This window comes from Giraffa tippelskirchi, chromosome 5 (genome assembly GCF_054371585.1).
Source record: "Giraffa tippelskirchi isolate mGirTip1 chromosome 5, T2T-mGirTip1v1.2.pri, whole genome shotgun sequence".
Taxonomy (NCBI): Eukaryota; Metazoa; Chordata; class Mammalia; order Artiodactyla; family Giraffidae; genus Giraffa; species Giraffa tippelskirchi.
The window spans coordinates 22,751,226-22,768,721 of NC_137279.1; the positions used below are offsets into that span (position 1 = coordinate 22,751,226).

At 35.6% G+C, this 17,496-nt stretch overlaps 1 protein-coding gene across 12 annotated transcripts in view; it reads left to right on the forward strand.

Annotated features, from left to right (window-relative positions):
* COP1 (COP1 E3 ubiquitin ligase) overlaps nt 1-17,496 on the forward strand; it is a 218,880-nt gene that overhangs the window by 127,377 nt on the left and 74,007 nt on the right. For all 12 annotated transcript variants that reach the window (XM_081493670.1, XM_081493677.1, XM_081493674.1 and 9 more), the window contains 3 exons: nt 5,365-5,508; nt 8,668-8,776; nt 9,549-9,630. In XM_081493670.1, coding sequence (XP_081349796.1) covers nt 5,365-5,508; nt 8,668-8,776; nt 9,549-9,630 — 335 coding nt within the window. The remainder of the gene's footprint in view (nt 1-5,364; nt 5,509-8,667; nt 8,777-9,548; nt 9,631-17,496) is intronic.

A 17,496-nucleotide genomic window follows, 5' to 3' on the forward strand; every position in this document is an offset into this window, starting at 1 on the left:
GTGGAGGTGAGCAGAATAAAAGATCTTTGGAGAAAGGAAAGTCCAACTGATAGACCAGGATATTAGAATCTGTGGGATTGTTGAAATTATTAAGAATTATGACAAGGGTAGATTTGGAGAGAGTTATATTGAGCTAAAAGTTAAAATTTCCAAGAACTCATGGATTGGTAGAAGGAGTAATAAGGAGCAGTATTATGTAATACAAGTTAACAGGATATTTTGACCTGGGAGGTTTTAGGGAGTAGGAAGAATACCTGGGGAAGTTGTGCATAGCAAGGAGGACTCTGACTTTATATGTAAGTGTGTTTTAATATGGAACATGAGAGAACCTCAGAGGAATCAGCATTTTCAGGGAAGAGCTGGGTTTTAGTTAGATTTAGAAGATAATGAAACATTTGGAGACAAAATTGAAGTTATTAGTGGTGTTAATCTGGATGGAGAGAGGTTTAGCTTTATTTAACTATATTAACAAGGTATGATTTTTGACATAGCACTTCATAATCCACGTATATTTAGGGATATTCTGGCATATGTGAAAAATGACATGCATAGAAAGGTATTTATTTCATTGTAGTATTGTTGTTAACAGTAAAAAACTAGAATGTAGATGTTCCTCATTAGACTTATTAAATAATTTATAATATACCCATATGTTGAAATTCTGTGCAACCAGAGAAAAAAATGAGGTATCCCTAATATGTACTGATGTAGCATGATTGTCAAGATACTATTATATAATCCCATGTGTTTAAAAAAAAAAAGACTGTGAATACCCATATGTTTGTTCATGTGCAGAGTGACTCTAGTAGTATGCACGAACTGTAACTATTGATTGTCTCTAGGGAGGCCAGTCAGGTGCTTATTTGGTAAAATTGGGAGGGAAACTTGCTTTTCTCTGTACACTTTTTGAACCATTGCCTATATACGTAGTTTTAAAAAATAAAATAAGTTTTAAGAAAAGCTTCAAGCCAGGTTATGACAAACCTTTCTTAATGGTTGAAGTTTGAATTTTACATGGTAGTAAGTGTTGGCATGCTACAGTTCACGGTGGCAGAGAGAGTCAGAAATGACTTAGCCACTGAACAATAACATCAACAACAAAGTGATGATAATTATGTGAACAGAGCTGTGTTTTTGGAAATTTTCCCTAATATCCATCCTTCAAATGGATTAGAAAAGATAAAAGTCAGGACCGGCAGACTTGTAAGGAGGCTGTTGCAGTAGCCCAGGTTTGTATTAATGCATACTTCTGCACATTTCTCAAATGTGTTTTGATTTAACATCCTGGTTTTCCATCAGTTCGGTCCATGTTTGGCAGATAGCAGGCACACCCATATGAATATTCTCATACGGATGAGAATATCCAAGCATCATACATTTTCTTCCAGTGAGTCTTAGTAATCATTGACTCTTGAATTCCTGTGTCATGTTTTGTTCCTATTGTTTGGCACTTGCTTATTTTAGTAATAAATGACCTTGCTTACTAATTACCAGGCTACTGTACTCTCTTTTTTCTCTCTCTGTTTAAATTGTTGTACAGGATGAATTATGATGTTATTACTACTACTATCATATGTATGCCATGAGTAGATACCATTTTTATGTTATTATTATTGTTTATTTTGCCTTTCTGTTTCTTATAGACGGGCCCTTCTATTCTCATTAAAATAGGAGTTTTGCATAGTGATTGAGAGCATAGACTCTGAAACTTGATGACTTGGAATTTTCCAGTGAACCCTGAGCAAATTACTTAACCTTAGTACATCTCAGTTTCTTTATCTATGCAGTGGAGATTTGAACATTAAATATATTTAATGTAAAGTGCTTTAAACAATGCTTGACACATAGTGAGTATTTAGTACGTTATGGAAGTTTTTGCCAATACTATTGATTGAGTTGAAAGAAAGTCACAGTTGAATATCCTCCGTTATTATTTACTTATCCTTTTTGTATTATGTAAAGCTCTACTCTTTTGTTTTCATTTAAAAAAAGGCCATTTCTGAGCCTTTCTTTGTTTTTTTTGAAATTATGGCAGCCCCTGTTTCCTGGGGCACACTAACATGGTAATGAATTGGACCTTTAACAATTTTGTTTACTTTACATTTTCTTTTGATAAATTGGATTCTGTTGTTCAGGGATGTTAATCTACCTTGTTCACTAATACATTTTGTAATTACAAAAAAAAATATGACAGACAGTGGGAACCCTGACAAAATTCCCCTCTTGAGATACTGATGTATTTACGTTGCTTTGTGCTACTCTGTACTAGATGTATGCATTAATCAGGTGTCCTGTGTGGTCTATTGCCTTGATGGTTAATCACTTGACTGATGGCCCTTTTGACAAAGAATATAGCCAATTTCAAACAGCTGAGTTTCATTTTACAGCTGCTTAAATAAATCACTTTTAAAAACAGTTGAAACGTTCCAAGTGTAAAAGAAAAATACAGTTTATTTTCATGTAAGGCCCCATTCAGATAATTTTTCAATGTTTATTTTTTAAATTTAAAAAATTCTGTGAAACTGAATTTGTTTTATTGCAATTAACTTTCATAAACTACTTGTTTTATTACTGGTGATAGTGGATAGCAGAAATGAATTTTGTATCACAAGACTTTTTACAGTTCTTTTTTGAATTTAATTGCACCATCAAGTGTTTTTTAATTTGTTTACCTTTTATTTTGTTTTTATTTCAGCCTAACTAGTCATTGTTTATTACTTTTGTTCGTTTTATCAGATTTCAGAAATTAAAGCAGCTAAAATATTGTATTGTGAAATCAGAGACCATCTATTTTGAATTAGCTCTGAAAAGCTCTCTGCCCGAAAACTACATTATTCTTTTGAGTTATTCCATGATTGGTTTCTAGGATCTGACTTTGTTTGTCTTTGGGAACAGATGTGATTAAATCTGTTTGAAATTGGGAACAAATGACTCATGTTTGGAACCGCTTAAATTCTGAGTCTTAATTACGTGGAGGTACTTGCATTTTTTTTTTAAAGGTAGCTATTTTTCTTTCTTTCCCCTTTAATCAGAAATAATGCTCTTCTTCATACTTTTTGATCAGTATTTCTATTAAAATCTTGTTTTTAAACTAGAGCCTCTGTATCTTAGAATATTAAAATAAGGATACTATCTAGGTCCTTGTTATACTAATGTATTAAGAAGAAAACATAACCAGAATGTAAGAAAACAGTAGCTGTAAGGTAAAAACAAAAAGTTAATAATGAGATGAAACTTTTATTAACAAAAAGTTAACAACTCTTAAACAAAACAAAATGTATGAGTTAATAATGATCTGATATAGCTAAATAATAACCTTTGTTGAAAAAAAGAGAGCTGTATTGAATAACAGGGTAGCAACAGAGGAAATAGATTTAATTACTTGTTTATATCATCAAATCCATTCTTTTGACAGTATTTTAATTTATATGCCAGTTTTCTTCCTGTAGTGTGTTTAATAAGTTAGTGTTTAAACTTTTTTATATTAAAAACAAATAGTTTGGAAGTGGCATGTTAACTTTTACTAGTACAACCTTTGGAATATTTTTGATTTATTAGCCATGTGTGTTTGTAGATGAAGAAAAAATATTTACAGATAATATAACTGGTTTCCCCTTGACATCTCAGCCATAACAAAATTTCCTAAGTTAAGGATAGAATTTCAGTTCTGATAACTCTGTCCTTTACCAGACACAGTAATATTTCTCATTCAGTAGTGTAAGATTGTGAGTATAAATTGAGTTGGGATAGAAGAATAGTTGCCATCGATACAGTTATATTGCATTAGGGTCCACAGGGCAGATAACATTAGCTGAGACAGCGGTTAGGTTGAAATTGTTGTACAAGTAAGTCTATTGTGTTGCTACATAGTCATACAGTATTGAAGGGAGCGTTTGCTGAATTTTGCAATAATCAATGACATTTCATAAAATTTCTTTAAAAATTGCATAAAATTGAGGAAGGATTTCAAGTTGTAATGAAAAGTGAGCATCTCAACATGTATTTTTATGGGAAATATTCTTGATATGTACTTATTTTCCTTATTCATTGTCAGCTTAGCAAAGCTTCTTACTATATTATTAACTAACCGTATACTTCTTGGTAAAAAGATGTCACAGTTAATCTATAAAGAAAAATATGTCATGTAGTTATTTGTATGCACTTGGTGAATGCTTAAAATATGCAGAGCACTACCATATCATTTTAGCCACTTATAAGATGCTTTGGGCAAGTTACTCAACTCCAGTCTTTAGTTTTCTCATATAAAATGTGGATAGATTAATACCTATCTCATAAGGTTATTATGAGAATTTAATGAATTAGTTTGTGTAGTGGTTATGGTGAGTGTTGTGATCAATGGATATTATCTATTATTGGTATTATTATGTAATTAGTTAAAGGTCAATAATTCTTATGTATTCTCTAGCTTTATGACTGAGCTTCTAGAAAGGATATTTAACTCATTGAGAAATAATGTGTGTGATGATTCATTTTACTCTTAATTCCATTAGGTTACTTAACATTCTTGTTGATTGATATAGCAACTTTTTTAGGACTCCAAGTTATGGTTTTTAAAGGTGGATAAAACCTTGTGTTCTGCTTTGGAGTTACTTATTTTGAAACTTGTATAAAAAGTCAGTAAGAGAGAGGCAAATTCTCTTAAGTAACTTGAAAAGAAGGAAAAATTTTTACTTAGTTTTTCCTCTGTTTGTGGTTCATAAGTCAGAGAGATCATATTAGATTGGGAGGTGAGAAATGATTGGAGGAAACATAATGATTATTTAATGATTCCATTCATAAGTATATTTTATCTTTTTATTGTTATACCTTCCTTAGTTGTGTCATAATTCAGCTTGTGTACTCATTAATTTATTAAAATAACATTAAATGTTGTGAAATTCTATCATCTACACAGAATGGTAGGTAGAGAAAAAGCTAAAATTAAGGAAAAGGCTTATTGACTATTCTCTTTTGATGTATTTTTAATATACCAAACCATTAAATCTTCCCTCATTACTTTTACAGTGTAACTTGTTAGCCTTGACAGTTTGGTATGTTGTAATATGGTTACTAAAGATGAATTGAAAATCATGTCAGGTTTCTAGAAACCAAAAAACCATCTGTGGTTCAGAATTGTATAGCTATGCAGTTCTCCACCACTCTTAATTTTATATGTCTTGATAATGACTTAATCTCCATAAGGCCTAATACAGTTTGAAGGCATTTCAAGTAGATCTGTTATCATTGTAGATAGAATCACTTTAGAAATAGGGGAGAAAAAAAAAATTCTGAAATGTTGTCATCGTAATATCACAAGGATAGGTAAATAGTCTTACTGACCCAAGTATGTACTTCGTTCCTTAGTATTGAATTTGACCGGGATTGTGACTACTTTGCAATTGCTGGGGTTACAAAGAAGATTAAAGTCTATGAATATGGCACAGTCATTCAGGATGCGGTGGATATTCATTACCCTGAAAATGAAATGACCTGCAATTCCAAAATCAGGTATTTACATTATTTACTTGGCATAATGTAGTGTGTATGTAACAATATCTGTGATTAGTATGTTTGTTATTTTTACCTTTTAATGTGACACCTTACTCGTTTGTGATGAACATTATTAATTATATATAGAAGATACATCAGAATATCTTTTTTTTATAGATATTAATTGCTTTTTCCCTGTGAGGTTAGTAGTTAGTGTTTTTCTATTTGCCAGATGAAAATCTTCTTTCATTTAATCAAATAAATGTCTTTATTGTAGATGACCTTTCATGGGGTATTGAATGAAGAATTACTGTAGCCCAGTGAATAGTATCTCAGAGTCTGGAATTTTTCCTCTAGCATGCACGTATCTCTAACTATTATAATTGTTTACAGTTTTAAGAATTCTTTTCACAAGAATGGTATGTGTCTTTTTGTGAGGGCATAGTGTTTAAGTTTCATGTATTAAGGGTTAGAGTTTATAACGAGTGCTTTTTAAATCTGGAATACTGTTAAAATTGCAGAAACTAGACCCAGCTTCTGATCTGCCCCTACAAAATCTAAAAGGAATGCTAGAATCTTCATGTTTAAAACAAGGTTCCTAAGCTATTTTCATAGGCACTGGCTTCAAAGGGAGTGACATCAAGAAACTAATAGTAAATTTGTTTAAAACTTTGAACATTTTCCAGTCATTCTTGTACCTTTTTTATCTGAATGAATGACACATATAATATATGTGGACACTTTAATAATGTTAATAATATAGCAAGTACTGTAGCCTTTATTTGTATAGCTTTCTTTTTGTTTCCTAATTCATATGAAAATGGTAGACTGATCTAACTGGTGCTCATCACTGAGAATGTGTAATGGTTATCTACTTAGTTTATATACTTTATTCTTAAGTGAAAAGAATGCAGCATGAGTGAGACATAATTTTATTGAATTCTTCAGTGGCAGGCATTATCATAAGTTCTCTGTCTTAAGCAGACTGTCATTACCCTGTTGTATACACAAGGAAGCTGAAGCACAGAAGGGTTCATTAACTTGTTGATGGTTGTACAGCTAGTCTATGGAGTAGCCAAGATTCAAACAGAATCTTGCTCTTAACCGTTTCATGCTACTCATTTGTAAAATAGAGGCTCTAATAGTAATACCTATTTCACAGGATTATACTTTAAATAAATCCACATGATGCACTCAGCACAATACTTGACCCACATCAAGAATTCATAATAAATGTTACCATAATGAAAATATGTATTAGAGGGTTTACCTTGTCTGTCTTGACAGATATAAAGCAATATGGTAGTATTTTATGCACCTTGGAATAAAGAGAAGGAAACTGTTCAAATCTGGAAACAATGGACATGGGGCTGAAAGGGTCAATATGTAAGCTTCCCTGAAACCCATTTGGAGCACACCAATTGTGAAAGTGAACTGAATTACCCAAAGCCACAGCTAGTAAGTTGCAGATCTGGAATGTAAGCTCAGTTCAGTTCAGTTCAGTCACTCAGTCATGTCCGACTCTTTGCGACCCCATGAATCGCAGCACGCCAGGCGTCTCTGTCTATCACCAACTCCCGGAGTCTACCCAAACCCATGTCCATTGAATCAGTGATGCCATCCAACCATCTCATCCTCTGTCGTCCCCTTCTCCTCCTGCCCCCAATCCTACCCACCATTAGGGTCTTTTCCAATGAGTCAACTCTTTGCATGAGGTGGCCAAAGTATTGGAGTTTCAGCTTCAACATCAGTCCTTCCAATGAACACCCAGGATTGATCTCCTTTAGGATGGATTGATTGTATCTCCTTGCAGTGCAAGGAACTCTCAAGAGTCTTCTCCAACACCACAGTTCAAAAGCATCGATTCTTCGGCGCTCAGCTTTCTTCACCATCCAACTCTCACATCCATACATGACCACTGGAAAAACCATAGCCTTGACTAGACGGACTTTTGTTGGCAAAGTAATGTCTCTGCTTTTCAATATGCTATCTAGGTTGGCCATAACCTTCCTTCCAAGGAGTAAGCGTCTTTTAATTTCATGGCTGCAATCACCATCAGCAGTGATTTTGGAGCCCCAAAAAATAAAGTCTGACACTGTTTCCACTGTTTCCCCATCTATTTCCCATGAAGTGATGGGACCAGATGCCATGATTTTAGTTTTCTGAATGTTGAGCTTTAAGCCAACTTTTTCACTCTCCTCTTTCACTTTCATCAAGAGGCTCTTTAGTTCTTCTTCACTTTCTGCCATAAGGGTGGTGTCATCTGCATATCTGAAGTTATTGATATTTTTCCTGGCAATCTTGATCCCAGCTTGGGTTTCTTCCACAATTTAAGCTCAGGTCTGACTAAATCCAAGGCTCTTGACTGTTCCATGCAGTTTCTCCCAGAAATTCTAATAAGTATATCTAAAGTTGCAAATAAACTCTTCAACCCCTAAAATGTAGCACGAGTACAGCTAGAAGACAGCAAAAAGGCTCTGTGTTCAAATGCTTGGAAATCACCTAGGTCAGCTGCTTTGCTTTCTAAGTGACTTTTTTCTTTAATATACATTAGCTTTACTGTGTGTGTGATGCACATATATGTCTAACCAAAAGCATATATTTTTAGATGTTGCCTTCTCAATATTGGAACATTTGAGAACAGCCGAAACCATAAATGTTAGAAGTTTAATTCTGTTAAATGCATTTTATTGAAATTTGAGTCATACACTTATGTTAGTCAACATTTGCCTGTGAACACAGAGACTCAATTCAGACTAGTTTACTGACTTATATGATCTGACACAACTGGATATAGGGGCCTGAAGGGTCTGATTTGGTCTCTGCCACTCCGCCATGACGTACGTGTGCCCCCCTGGCCTCTTGTTGTCTCCACGTACAGACATGTTTTCTTCATGTGTCAAGGATGGCCAGTAGCAACTTTAGGCACACCATATCTGTCTTCTAGCTGGTGATGAGAGTAAAAAGTGGTTATGGTTTGTAACTTGGTAGTTTCAGTTGAAAAATCTGGGAATTATTTGATGCCTTCTTCTTGGATGGATTGTGGGTAGAATAATTATTGTGAACTAGACCATTTTGAAAGGGTTTTAATCTTTCTGAACACATCCAAATTCTTTGTATCCATTGCTGTTTATTTTTATGTAAAATAAGGCTTAAATTAATATCCCTTTCTTTCAGCTGTATCAGTTGGAGTAGTTATCATAAGAACCTATTAGCCAGCAGTGATTATGAAGGCACCGTCATCCTATGGGATGGATTCACAGGACAGAGGTCAAAGGTCTATCAGGTAAATAAGAATACTAGTTACCTGTTGTTGTTACTGTTCAGTTGCTCAGCCGTGTCCAACTCTTTGCAATCCCATGGACTGCAGCACACCAGGTTCCCTGTCCATCACTATCTCCAGAGTTTGTTCAAACTCATGTCCATTGAGTCGGTGATGCCATCCAACAGTTTCATCCTCTGTCATCCCGTTCTCTTTTTGCCCTCAATATTTCCCAGCATCAGGGTCTTTTCCAGTGAATTGGCTCTTTGCATCAGGTGGCCAAAATACGGGAGTTTGTTGTAAGAATCACATTTGTAATTTTTAATAATTATAGAGCTTCATGTGTTTTATAATTACAAATTTAAAATCATTATTTAACATTTTCTCAGTTCCTCAGTTCAGTCGCTCAGTTGTATCTGACGCTTTGCGACCCCATGGACTACAGCACACCAGGCTTCCCTGTCCATCACCAACTCCCAGAGCTTGCTCAGACTCATGTCCATTGAGTCAGGGATGCCATCCAACCATCTACCTATGTAATTCCAGTAATGCTTTTCTGACGCATCTCTTCAGACTCTTTGCATTTGTAGGATATATCAAATGAATTTCCAAAAGTGGTAATTTTATAAATGTATGTTTAAAAGGTTTATGAGCTACTGCAAATCTCATTTATTTTCATAGCCAGTTCTTTCTCCCCCCCCCACCATAGTGATAAATTGGTATCAAGTTTGTTTATTTGTTTTGCTTTATTTAAGATCTGTATTCTGAGACTACTTTGTCTTCCTTCTACATCTAGGAGCATGAGAAGAGATGTTGGAGTGTTGACTTTAATTTGATGGATCCTAAACTCTTGGCTTCAGGTTCTGATGATGCAAAAGGTACTATTTGGGTTTCCTCCCCTGACTTAATTCCTTTTAAAACCTAACAGAAATACAGATATTTATTGAAATCCATAGCGATCCTTTGCAATTACTTATTATTCTAAAATAGTCTAATAAGCACAAAAATCTGTATTTCTTGGAGTGAAAGAAAAATGAATCTTCTGCATCTTCATTATAATAATTTTTTCTGAATTCATGCCACACTGTGATGTTTCTATAACCAGTTCCTTTATGTATACCAGTTCCTTTATATATACTGGGAATGAACTTTTTTGTTGAAATATTTAGACATCGCTGTATTCTGAATTATATTAAATTCTCAGTGTATACCAAAATTTTTTAATGAAGTTTATCGTGTTTTAAGGCAGAAATTCTATATTTCTTTCTGCCAATTTAATTGATCCCTCTTTCTATTTTTGTATATGTATGTGTGTGTGTATCTGTCTTTACTATTCGTTCTTTTCTGTTATTGTCTTGTTTTGGCCTGTTTCTTCTCAAGATTAGATTTATAAAGCCCTGTTAACAGATTTCTTTTATCTTGGCCTTTTCCTTCTTTTCAATATGTAACTTGCAGACTAGTGAATAGATTGGCAGGGGTAGCTCTAGCATTGAAAACTTTATTTCACAATGATTGTTGTTGTTCAGTCTCTGAGTCATGTCTGACTCTTATAACCCCTTGGACTGCAGCACGCCAGGCTTCCCTGTCCTTCACCATCTCCTGGAGCTTGCCCAAACTCATGTCCATTGGGTCGGTGATGCCATCCAACCATCTCATTCTCTGTTGTCCCCTTCTCCTCCTGCCTTCAATCTTTCCCAGTATCAGGGTCTTTGCTAATGAGTCAGCTCTTCACATCATGTGGCCCAAGTATGGGAGCTCTAGCTTCAGCATGAGTCCTTCCATTGAATATTCAGGACTGATTTCCTTTAGGATTGACTGGTTTGATCTTCTTGCAGCCCAAGAGACTCTCGGGAGTCTTCTCCAACACCACAATTAAAAAGCATCAATTCTTCAGCTCTGCTTTCTTTATGGCCCAACCCTCACATCCGTACATGACTACTGGAAAAACCATAGCTTTGACTAGACGGACTTTTGTTGGCAAAGTAATATCTCTGCTTTTTAATATGCTGTCTAGGTTTGTCATAGCTTTTCTTCTAGGGTACAAGGGCCTTTTAATTTCATGCCTGCGGTCACCATCTGCAGTGATTTTGGGGCCCAAGAAAATAAAAGTCTGTCACGGTTTCCATTGTTTACCCATCTATGACTGGATGCCATGATCTTAGTTTTAGGAGTGTTGAGTTTTAAGTCAGCTTTTTCACTCTCTTGTTTCACCTTCATTAAGAGACTCTTTAGTTCCTCTTCGCTTTCTGCCATAAGGATAGTGTCATCTGCATATCTGAGGTTATTGGTATTTCTCCCCGCAATCTTGATTCCAGCTTGTGCTTCATCAAACCTGGCATTTCACATGATGTACTCTGCATGTAAGTTAAATAAGCAGGGTGACAGTATACAGCCTTGACGTACTCCTTTCTCAGTTTCGAACCAGTCCTTTGTTCTATGTCTGGTTTTAACTGTTGCTTCTTGACCTGCATACAGGTTTCTCAGAAGGCAGATGAGATGGTCTGATATTCCCATCTCTTTAAGAATTTTCCTTGGTTTGTCCTGATCTACACAATCAAAGGCTTTAGCATAGTCATTGAAGCAGAAGTAGATGTTTTTCTGCAATTCTCTTGCTTTTTCTGTGATCCAACAGATGTTGGCAATTTGATCTCTGGTTCCTCTACTTTTTCTAAATCCAGCTTGAGTATTTGGGAGTTCTCAGTTGAGGTACTGTTGAAGCCTAGCATGGAGAATTTTGAGCATTACTCTTGCTAGCATGTGAAATGAGTGCAGTTGTGCAGTAGTTTGAATGGTAGAGCTGTCCTATTGTGTAAAACAGAAATGACATGACTGTATTGCCCTCCAGAAAGTTTTGGATCAAAGAGAAGTAGCAAGTTGTTTATCCACAGTATATATAGATTGTAACACTTTCCTTTATGATTGCTGTAAGAAATTATCTTTGGATTCTAAAATAGAGCATTGTGTTATAATTGATTTTTTTTAAAGTAATACAGAGCTTCACTAATCAATGTTAAATACTTTTTAAAAATAATGTAGTGGGGTAGCCTTTATTGAGAATACTTGTGTTTTTCTACTGAAGATTAACATTTGTTCAAAGGTGGTGACTGGCTAGTTTCCTCAGGAAAATATAAGTAATTTAAGCAGAAAGAGCAATTTTAATTAGGAAGAGATTTTTTAAAATTACTTATTGATTTTAAATTGTTTTAAAATACACATATATTAACCATTTTAAGTGTACTATTCAGTGGCATTAATTACCTTCAGTTTGTTTTCATAATTGTCAATCTGTAGAATTTTTTTCATATTGCAAACCTAAAACTCTGTTTCAGAAACTATTTCTGTTTTACTGAAACAGTAACTCCTCATTCCCCCTTCATCAGCTCCTGGCAGTCTCCCTTCTCCTTTCTGTCTCTGTGAAATTTACTAGTACTCTTCAGTGTCATATATGAGTATTTGTCCTTTGTGACTGTTGTATTTCACTCACCATAATGTCTTCTAGATTTTTCCATGTTGTAGCTTATGTTAGAATTTCCATCTTTAGTAAGACTGAAAAATAATCTATTGTATAGATATATCATATTTTGTTTCATTTGTTGATTGGTGGATGGATCTTGGGTTGCTTCCACTTTTGTGCTCTTGTAAATAACATTGCTATGAACATGAATGGCAAAATATCTCTTCATATCCCTGTATTAAGTTCTTCTGGGCATATACTCAGAAATGAAATTACTGGGTCATATGATATATACTTAATTTTTTTAGAAACTGCCATTCTGTTTCCCAAAATGGCTACACCATTTTATATTCCCACCAATAGCATCCAACTATTTCTGTTTCTCCACATCCTTGCCAATACCTGTTCTTCCCTCCCTTTTTTAAAATAATGATTTTAATGGGTATGAAGTGGTATTTTATTGTGGTTTTGCTTGGCTTTCATTTCTTCAGTGATAGTGATGTCAAGCAATTTTTCATGTGCTTATTGGCTATTTGTATACCTTCTGAGGAGAAAAGTTTATTCAAGTCCTGTGCCCATTTTGATTGTATTTTTTTCTCACTGCTGCTATTGAATTTCAGGCATACTCTCTGTATCCTAGATATTAATTCCTTATCAGATACATTATTTGTTGATAGTGTGCTTTGATGCACACAGCTTTTTCATATTGATGAAATACAGATTGCCTATTTTTTCTTTTATTGCCTATGCTTCTTGGGTCATCTTCAAAAAGGCACTGCCGAATCCAATGTAATAAAGCTTTCGCCCTGTTTTCTTCTAACAGTTTTATAGTTTTAGCTCTGACATCTGTGGCTTTCATCCGTTTTGGGTTAACTTTTGTGTAAGGTATAAAGTAATGGTCTGACTTCATTTTTTACATGCGACTATTGAGTTTTCCCAACACACTTGTTGAAAAGATTTTCCTTTCCCCATTGAAAGATCTTAGCACCTTTGCTAAAGATCATTTGATCATATCTGTGCGGGTTTATTTATGAACTTTCTTCTCTTCCATTGGTCTGTGTGTTTGTCTTTATGCCACTTCCACGCTGTTTTGATTACTGTAGCTTTGTGTTGAAGTTGGGAAGTGAGTCTTCCATTATTTTTTCTTCTTTTTCAAGATTGCTTTGGCTATTTTAGGCCTACTAAGATTCCATATAAATTTTAGGATGCGTTTTATTCTATTACTGCAAAAAACTTCATTGAGATTTTGTTAAGGATTGCCTTGAGGCTTGTCAATTTAGTCTTTTTAAACGAGCTTTTGGTTTCGTTGATTTTCTCTATTGACTTCCTGATTTTAACTTACTGATTTTTCTTCAGACTTTTATTACTTCTCTTCAGCTTACTTTGGATTTAATTTGCTCTTCACTTTCTAGTTTCCTAAATTGGAAGCTTGGATTATTGATTTTAGATCTTTTTTCTTGCTAATATATGTATTCAGTGCTATAAATTTTCTGCTGAGTGATGCATCCCACAGATTTCTTTTTTAAATTATATTTTCATTCTCATTTAGTTCAAAATATTCTTAATTTTTGCTTTAGGTTTCTTATTTGACGTGTGTATTACTTAGAAGTATGTTGTTTGATCTCCAAATGTAATCCATTGTAGTCTGAGCAATACATTGTATGGTTTCTTTTTTTTTTTAATTTGTTAAGGTATTTTATGGCCCAGAGTATGATCTGTCTTAGTGAATGATCCATGTGAGTTTGGGGAGAATGTGTATCCTACTGTTGTTAGATAAAGTAATATGTAGGTATCAGTTATATCTAGTTTGATTTATTATTGAGTTCAACTACATTCTTACTGATTTTCTGCTTGCTGGATCTGTCCATTTCTGACACAGGAGTGTGACACTTTTTTAATTCTACATTGATCTATGTATTTCTTCTTTTACTGTACCACATTGTCTTGCTTTGTAGCTTAAGTCTTGGAATCATTTAGTGTGAGTCCTTCATCTTTGTACTTGAAAATTATTTTAGCTCTTCAGTTTCTCTGCTTTTCCACAAACATTTTAGGATCAAGTTACTAGTATCTATAGAAAATTATGCTGGGATTTTGATTGAGATAATATTGACTTTAAAAGCTTCTCAGATGGCTGAGTGGTAAAGAATCCACCAGACAATGCAGGAGACACAGATTCAATCCCTGAGTCAGGAAGATTCCCTGGAAGAGGAAATGGCAACCCACTCCAGTATTCTTGCCTGGAAAATCCCATGGACAGAGGAGACTGACAGGCTACAGTCCCTGAGGTTGTAAAGAGTCAGACATGACTGAGCAACTAAGCACACACACATAACCAATTAACAATGTTGTGATTCTTTCAGGTGTACAGCAAAGGGACTCAGCCATACATATACATGTATCCATTCTTCCCCAAACTCCTCTCCATTCAGGCTGTCACATAACATTGAGCAGAGTTCCATATGCTATACTGTAGGCCCTTATTGGTTATCCATTTCAAATATAGCAGTACGTACATGTCCATCCCAAACTCCCTAAGTATCCCTTGCTCCCAGCAACCATAAGTTCATTCTCTAAGTCTGTGAGTCTTTCTGTTTCCCACATAAAATTTTAAAATCATGGAATTCTTAAGTGAAAGATAAAATAAGAACTGCTTCTAGGTACTTTAAGTGACATTTGTGCATATCATATATACAATGTGATATATATATATAAATCATACATGTGAAAAATGTGTGTGTGTGTGAAGTTCTCAAAAGTTTAATAGGTTGGAAGATAAGCCACGTAGTTTCCCTCCTCAAACACATAAACATACACACAATTTAAAGAATGCTAAAACAAATCTGATCACACGGACCACAGTCTTGTCTATCTCAATGAAACTAAGCCATGCCATGTGGCCACCCAAGACGGATGGGTCATGGTGGAGAGGTCTGACAGAATGTGGTCCACTAGAGAAGGGCATGGCAAACCACTTCAGTATTCTTGCCTTGAAAACCCCATGAACAGTATGAAAAGGCAAAAGATAGGACACTGAAAGATGAACTCCCCAGGTCAGTAAGTGCCCAATATGCTACTGGAGATCAGTGGAGAAATAACTCCAGAAAGAATGATGGGATGGAGCCAAAGCAAAAACGATACCCAGCTGTGGATGTGACTGGTGATACATGCAAAGTCCGATGCTCTAAAGAGCAATATTGCATAGGAACCTGGAATGTTAGGTCCATGAATCAAGGCAAATTGGAAGTGGTCAAACAGGAGATGACAAGAGTGAGCGTCGATATTCTAGGAATCAGCGAACTAAGATGGACTAGAATGGGTGAATTTAACTCAGATGACCATTATACCTACTACTGTGGACAAGAATCCCTTACAAGAAATGGAGTAGCCATCATGGTCAACAAAAGAGTCCGAAAGGCAGTACTTGGATGCAATCTCAAAAACAATAGAATGATCTCTGTTCGTTTCCAAGGCAAACCATTCAATATCACAGTAATCCAAGTCTATGCCCCGACCAGTAACGCTGAAGAAGCTGAAGTTGAATGGTTCTATGAAGCCCTACAAGACCTTCTAGAACTAACACCCCAAAAAGATGTCCTTTTCATTATAGGGGACTAGAATGCAAAAGTAGGAAGTCAAGAAACACCTGGCATAACAGGCAAATTTGGCCTTGGAGTACAGAATGAAGCAGGGCAAAGGCTAATAGAATTTTGCCATGAGAACACACTGGTAATAGCAAACACCCTCTTCCAGCAACACAAGAGAAGACTCTACACGTGGACATCACCAGATGGTCAACACCGAAATCAGATTGATTATATTCTTTGCAGCCAAAGATGGAGAAGCTGTATACAGTCAGCAAAAACAAGACCGGGAGCAGACTGTGGCTCAGATCATGAACTCCTTATTGCCAAATTCAGACTTAAATTGAAGAAAGTAGGGAAAACCACTAGTCCATTCAGGTATGACCTAGATCAAATCCCTTATGAGTATACAGTAGAAGTGACAAATAGATTTAAGGGACTAGATCTGATTGACAGAGTGCCTGATGAACTATGGACAGAGGTTCGTGACATTGTACAGGAGACAGGGATCAAGACAATCCCCATGGAAAAGAAATGCAAAAAAGCAAAATGGCTGTCTGAGGAGGCCTTACAGATAGCTGGGAAGAGAAGAGAAGCGAAAAGCAAAGGAGAAAAGGAAAGATATTCCCATCTGAATGCAGAGTTCCAGAGAATAGCAAGGAGAGATAAGAAAGCCTTCCTCAGTGATCAGTGCAAAGAAATAGAGGAAAACAACAGATTGGGAAAGACTAGAGATCTCTTCAAGAAAATTAGAGATACCAAAGGAACATTTCATGCAAAGGTAGGCTCAATAAAGGACAGAAATGGTATGGACCTAACAGAAGCAGAAGATATTAAGAAGCAGTGGCAAGAATACACAGAAGAACTGTACAAAAAAGATCTTCATGACCCAGATAATCACGATGGTGTGATCACTCACCTAGAGCCAGACATCCTGGAATGTGAAGTCAAGTGGGCCTTAGAAAGCATCACTATGAACAAAGCTAGTGGAGGTGATGAAATTCCAATTGAGCTATTTCAAATCCTGAAAGATGATGCTGTGAAAGTGCTGCACTCGATATTGCAGCAAATTTGGAAAACTCAGCAGTGGCCACAGGACTGGAAGTCAGTTTTCATTCCAATGCCAAAGAAAGGCAATGCCAAAGAATGCTCAAACTACCGCACAATTGCACTCATCTCACACGATAGTAAAATAATGCTCAAAATTCTCCAAGCCCGGCTTCAGCAATACATGAACCGTGAACTTCCGGTGTTCACGCTGGTTTTAGAAAAGGCAGAGGAACCATAGATCAAATTGCCAACATCCGCTGGATCATTTAAAAAGCAAGAGAGTTCCAGAAAAACTTCTATTTCTGCTTTATTGACTATGCCAAAGCCTTTGACTGTGTGGATCACAATAAACTGTAGAAAATTCTGAAAGAGATAGGAATACCAGACTATCTGACCTGTCTCTTGAGAAACCTGTATGTAGGTCAAGAAGCAACAGTTAGAACTGGACATGGAAACACAGACTGGTTCCAAATAGGAAAAGGAGTATGTCAAGGCTGTATATTGTCACCCTGCTTATTTAACTTATATGCAGAGTACATCGTGAGAAATGCTTGGCTGGAAGAAACACAAGCTGGAATCAAGATTGCCAGGAGAAATATCAATAACCTCAGATATGCAGAAGAAACCACCCTTATGGCAGAAAGTGAAGAAGAACTAAA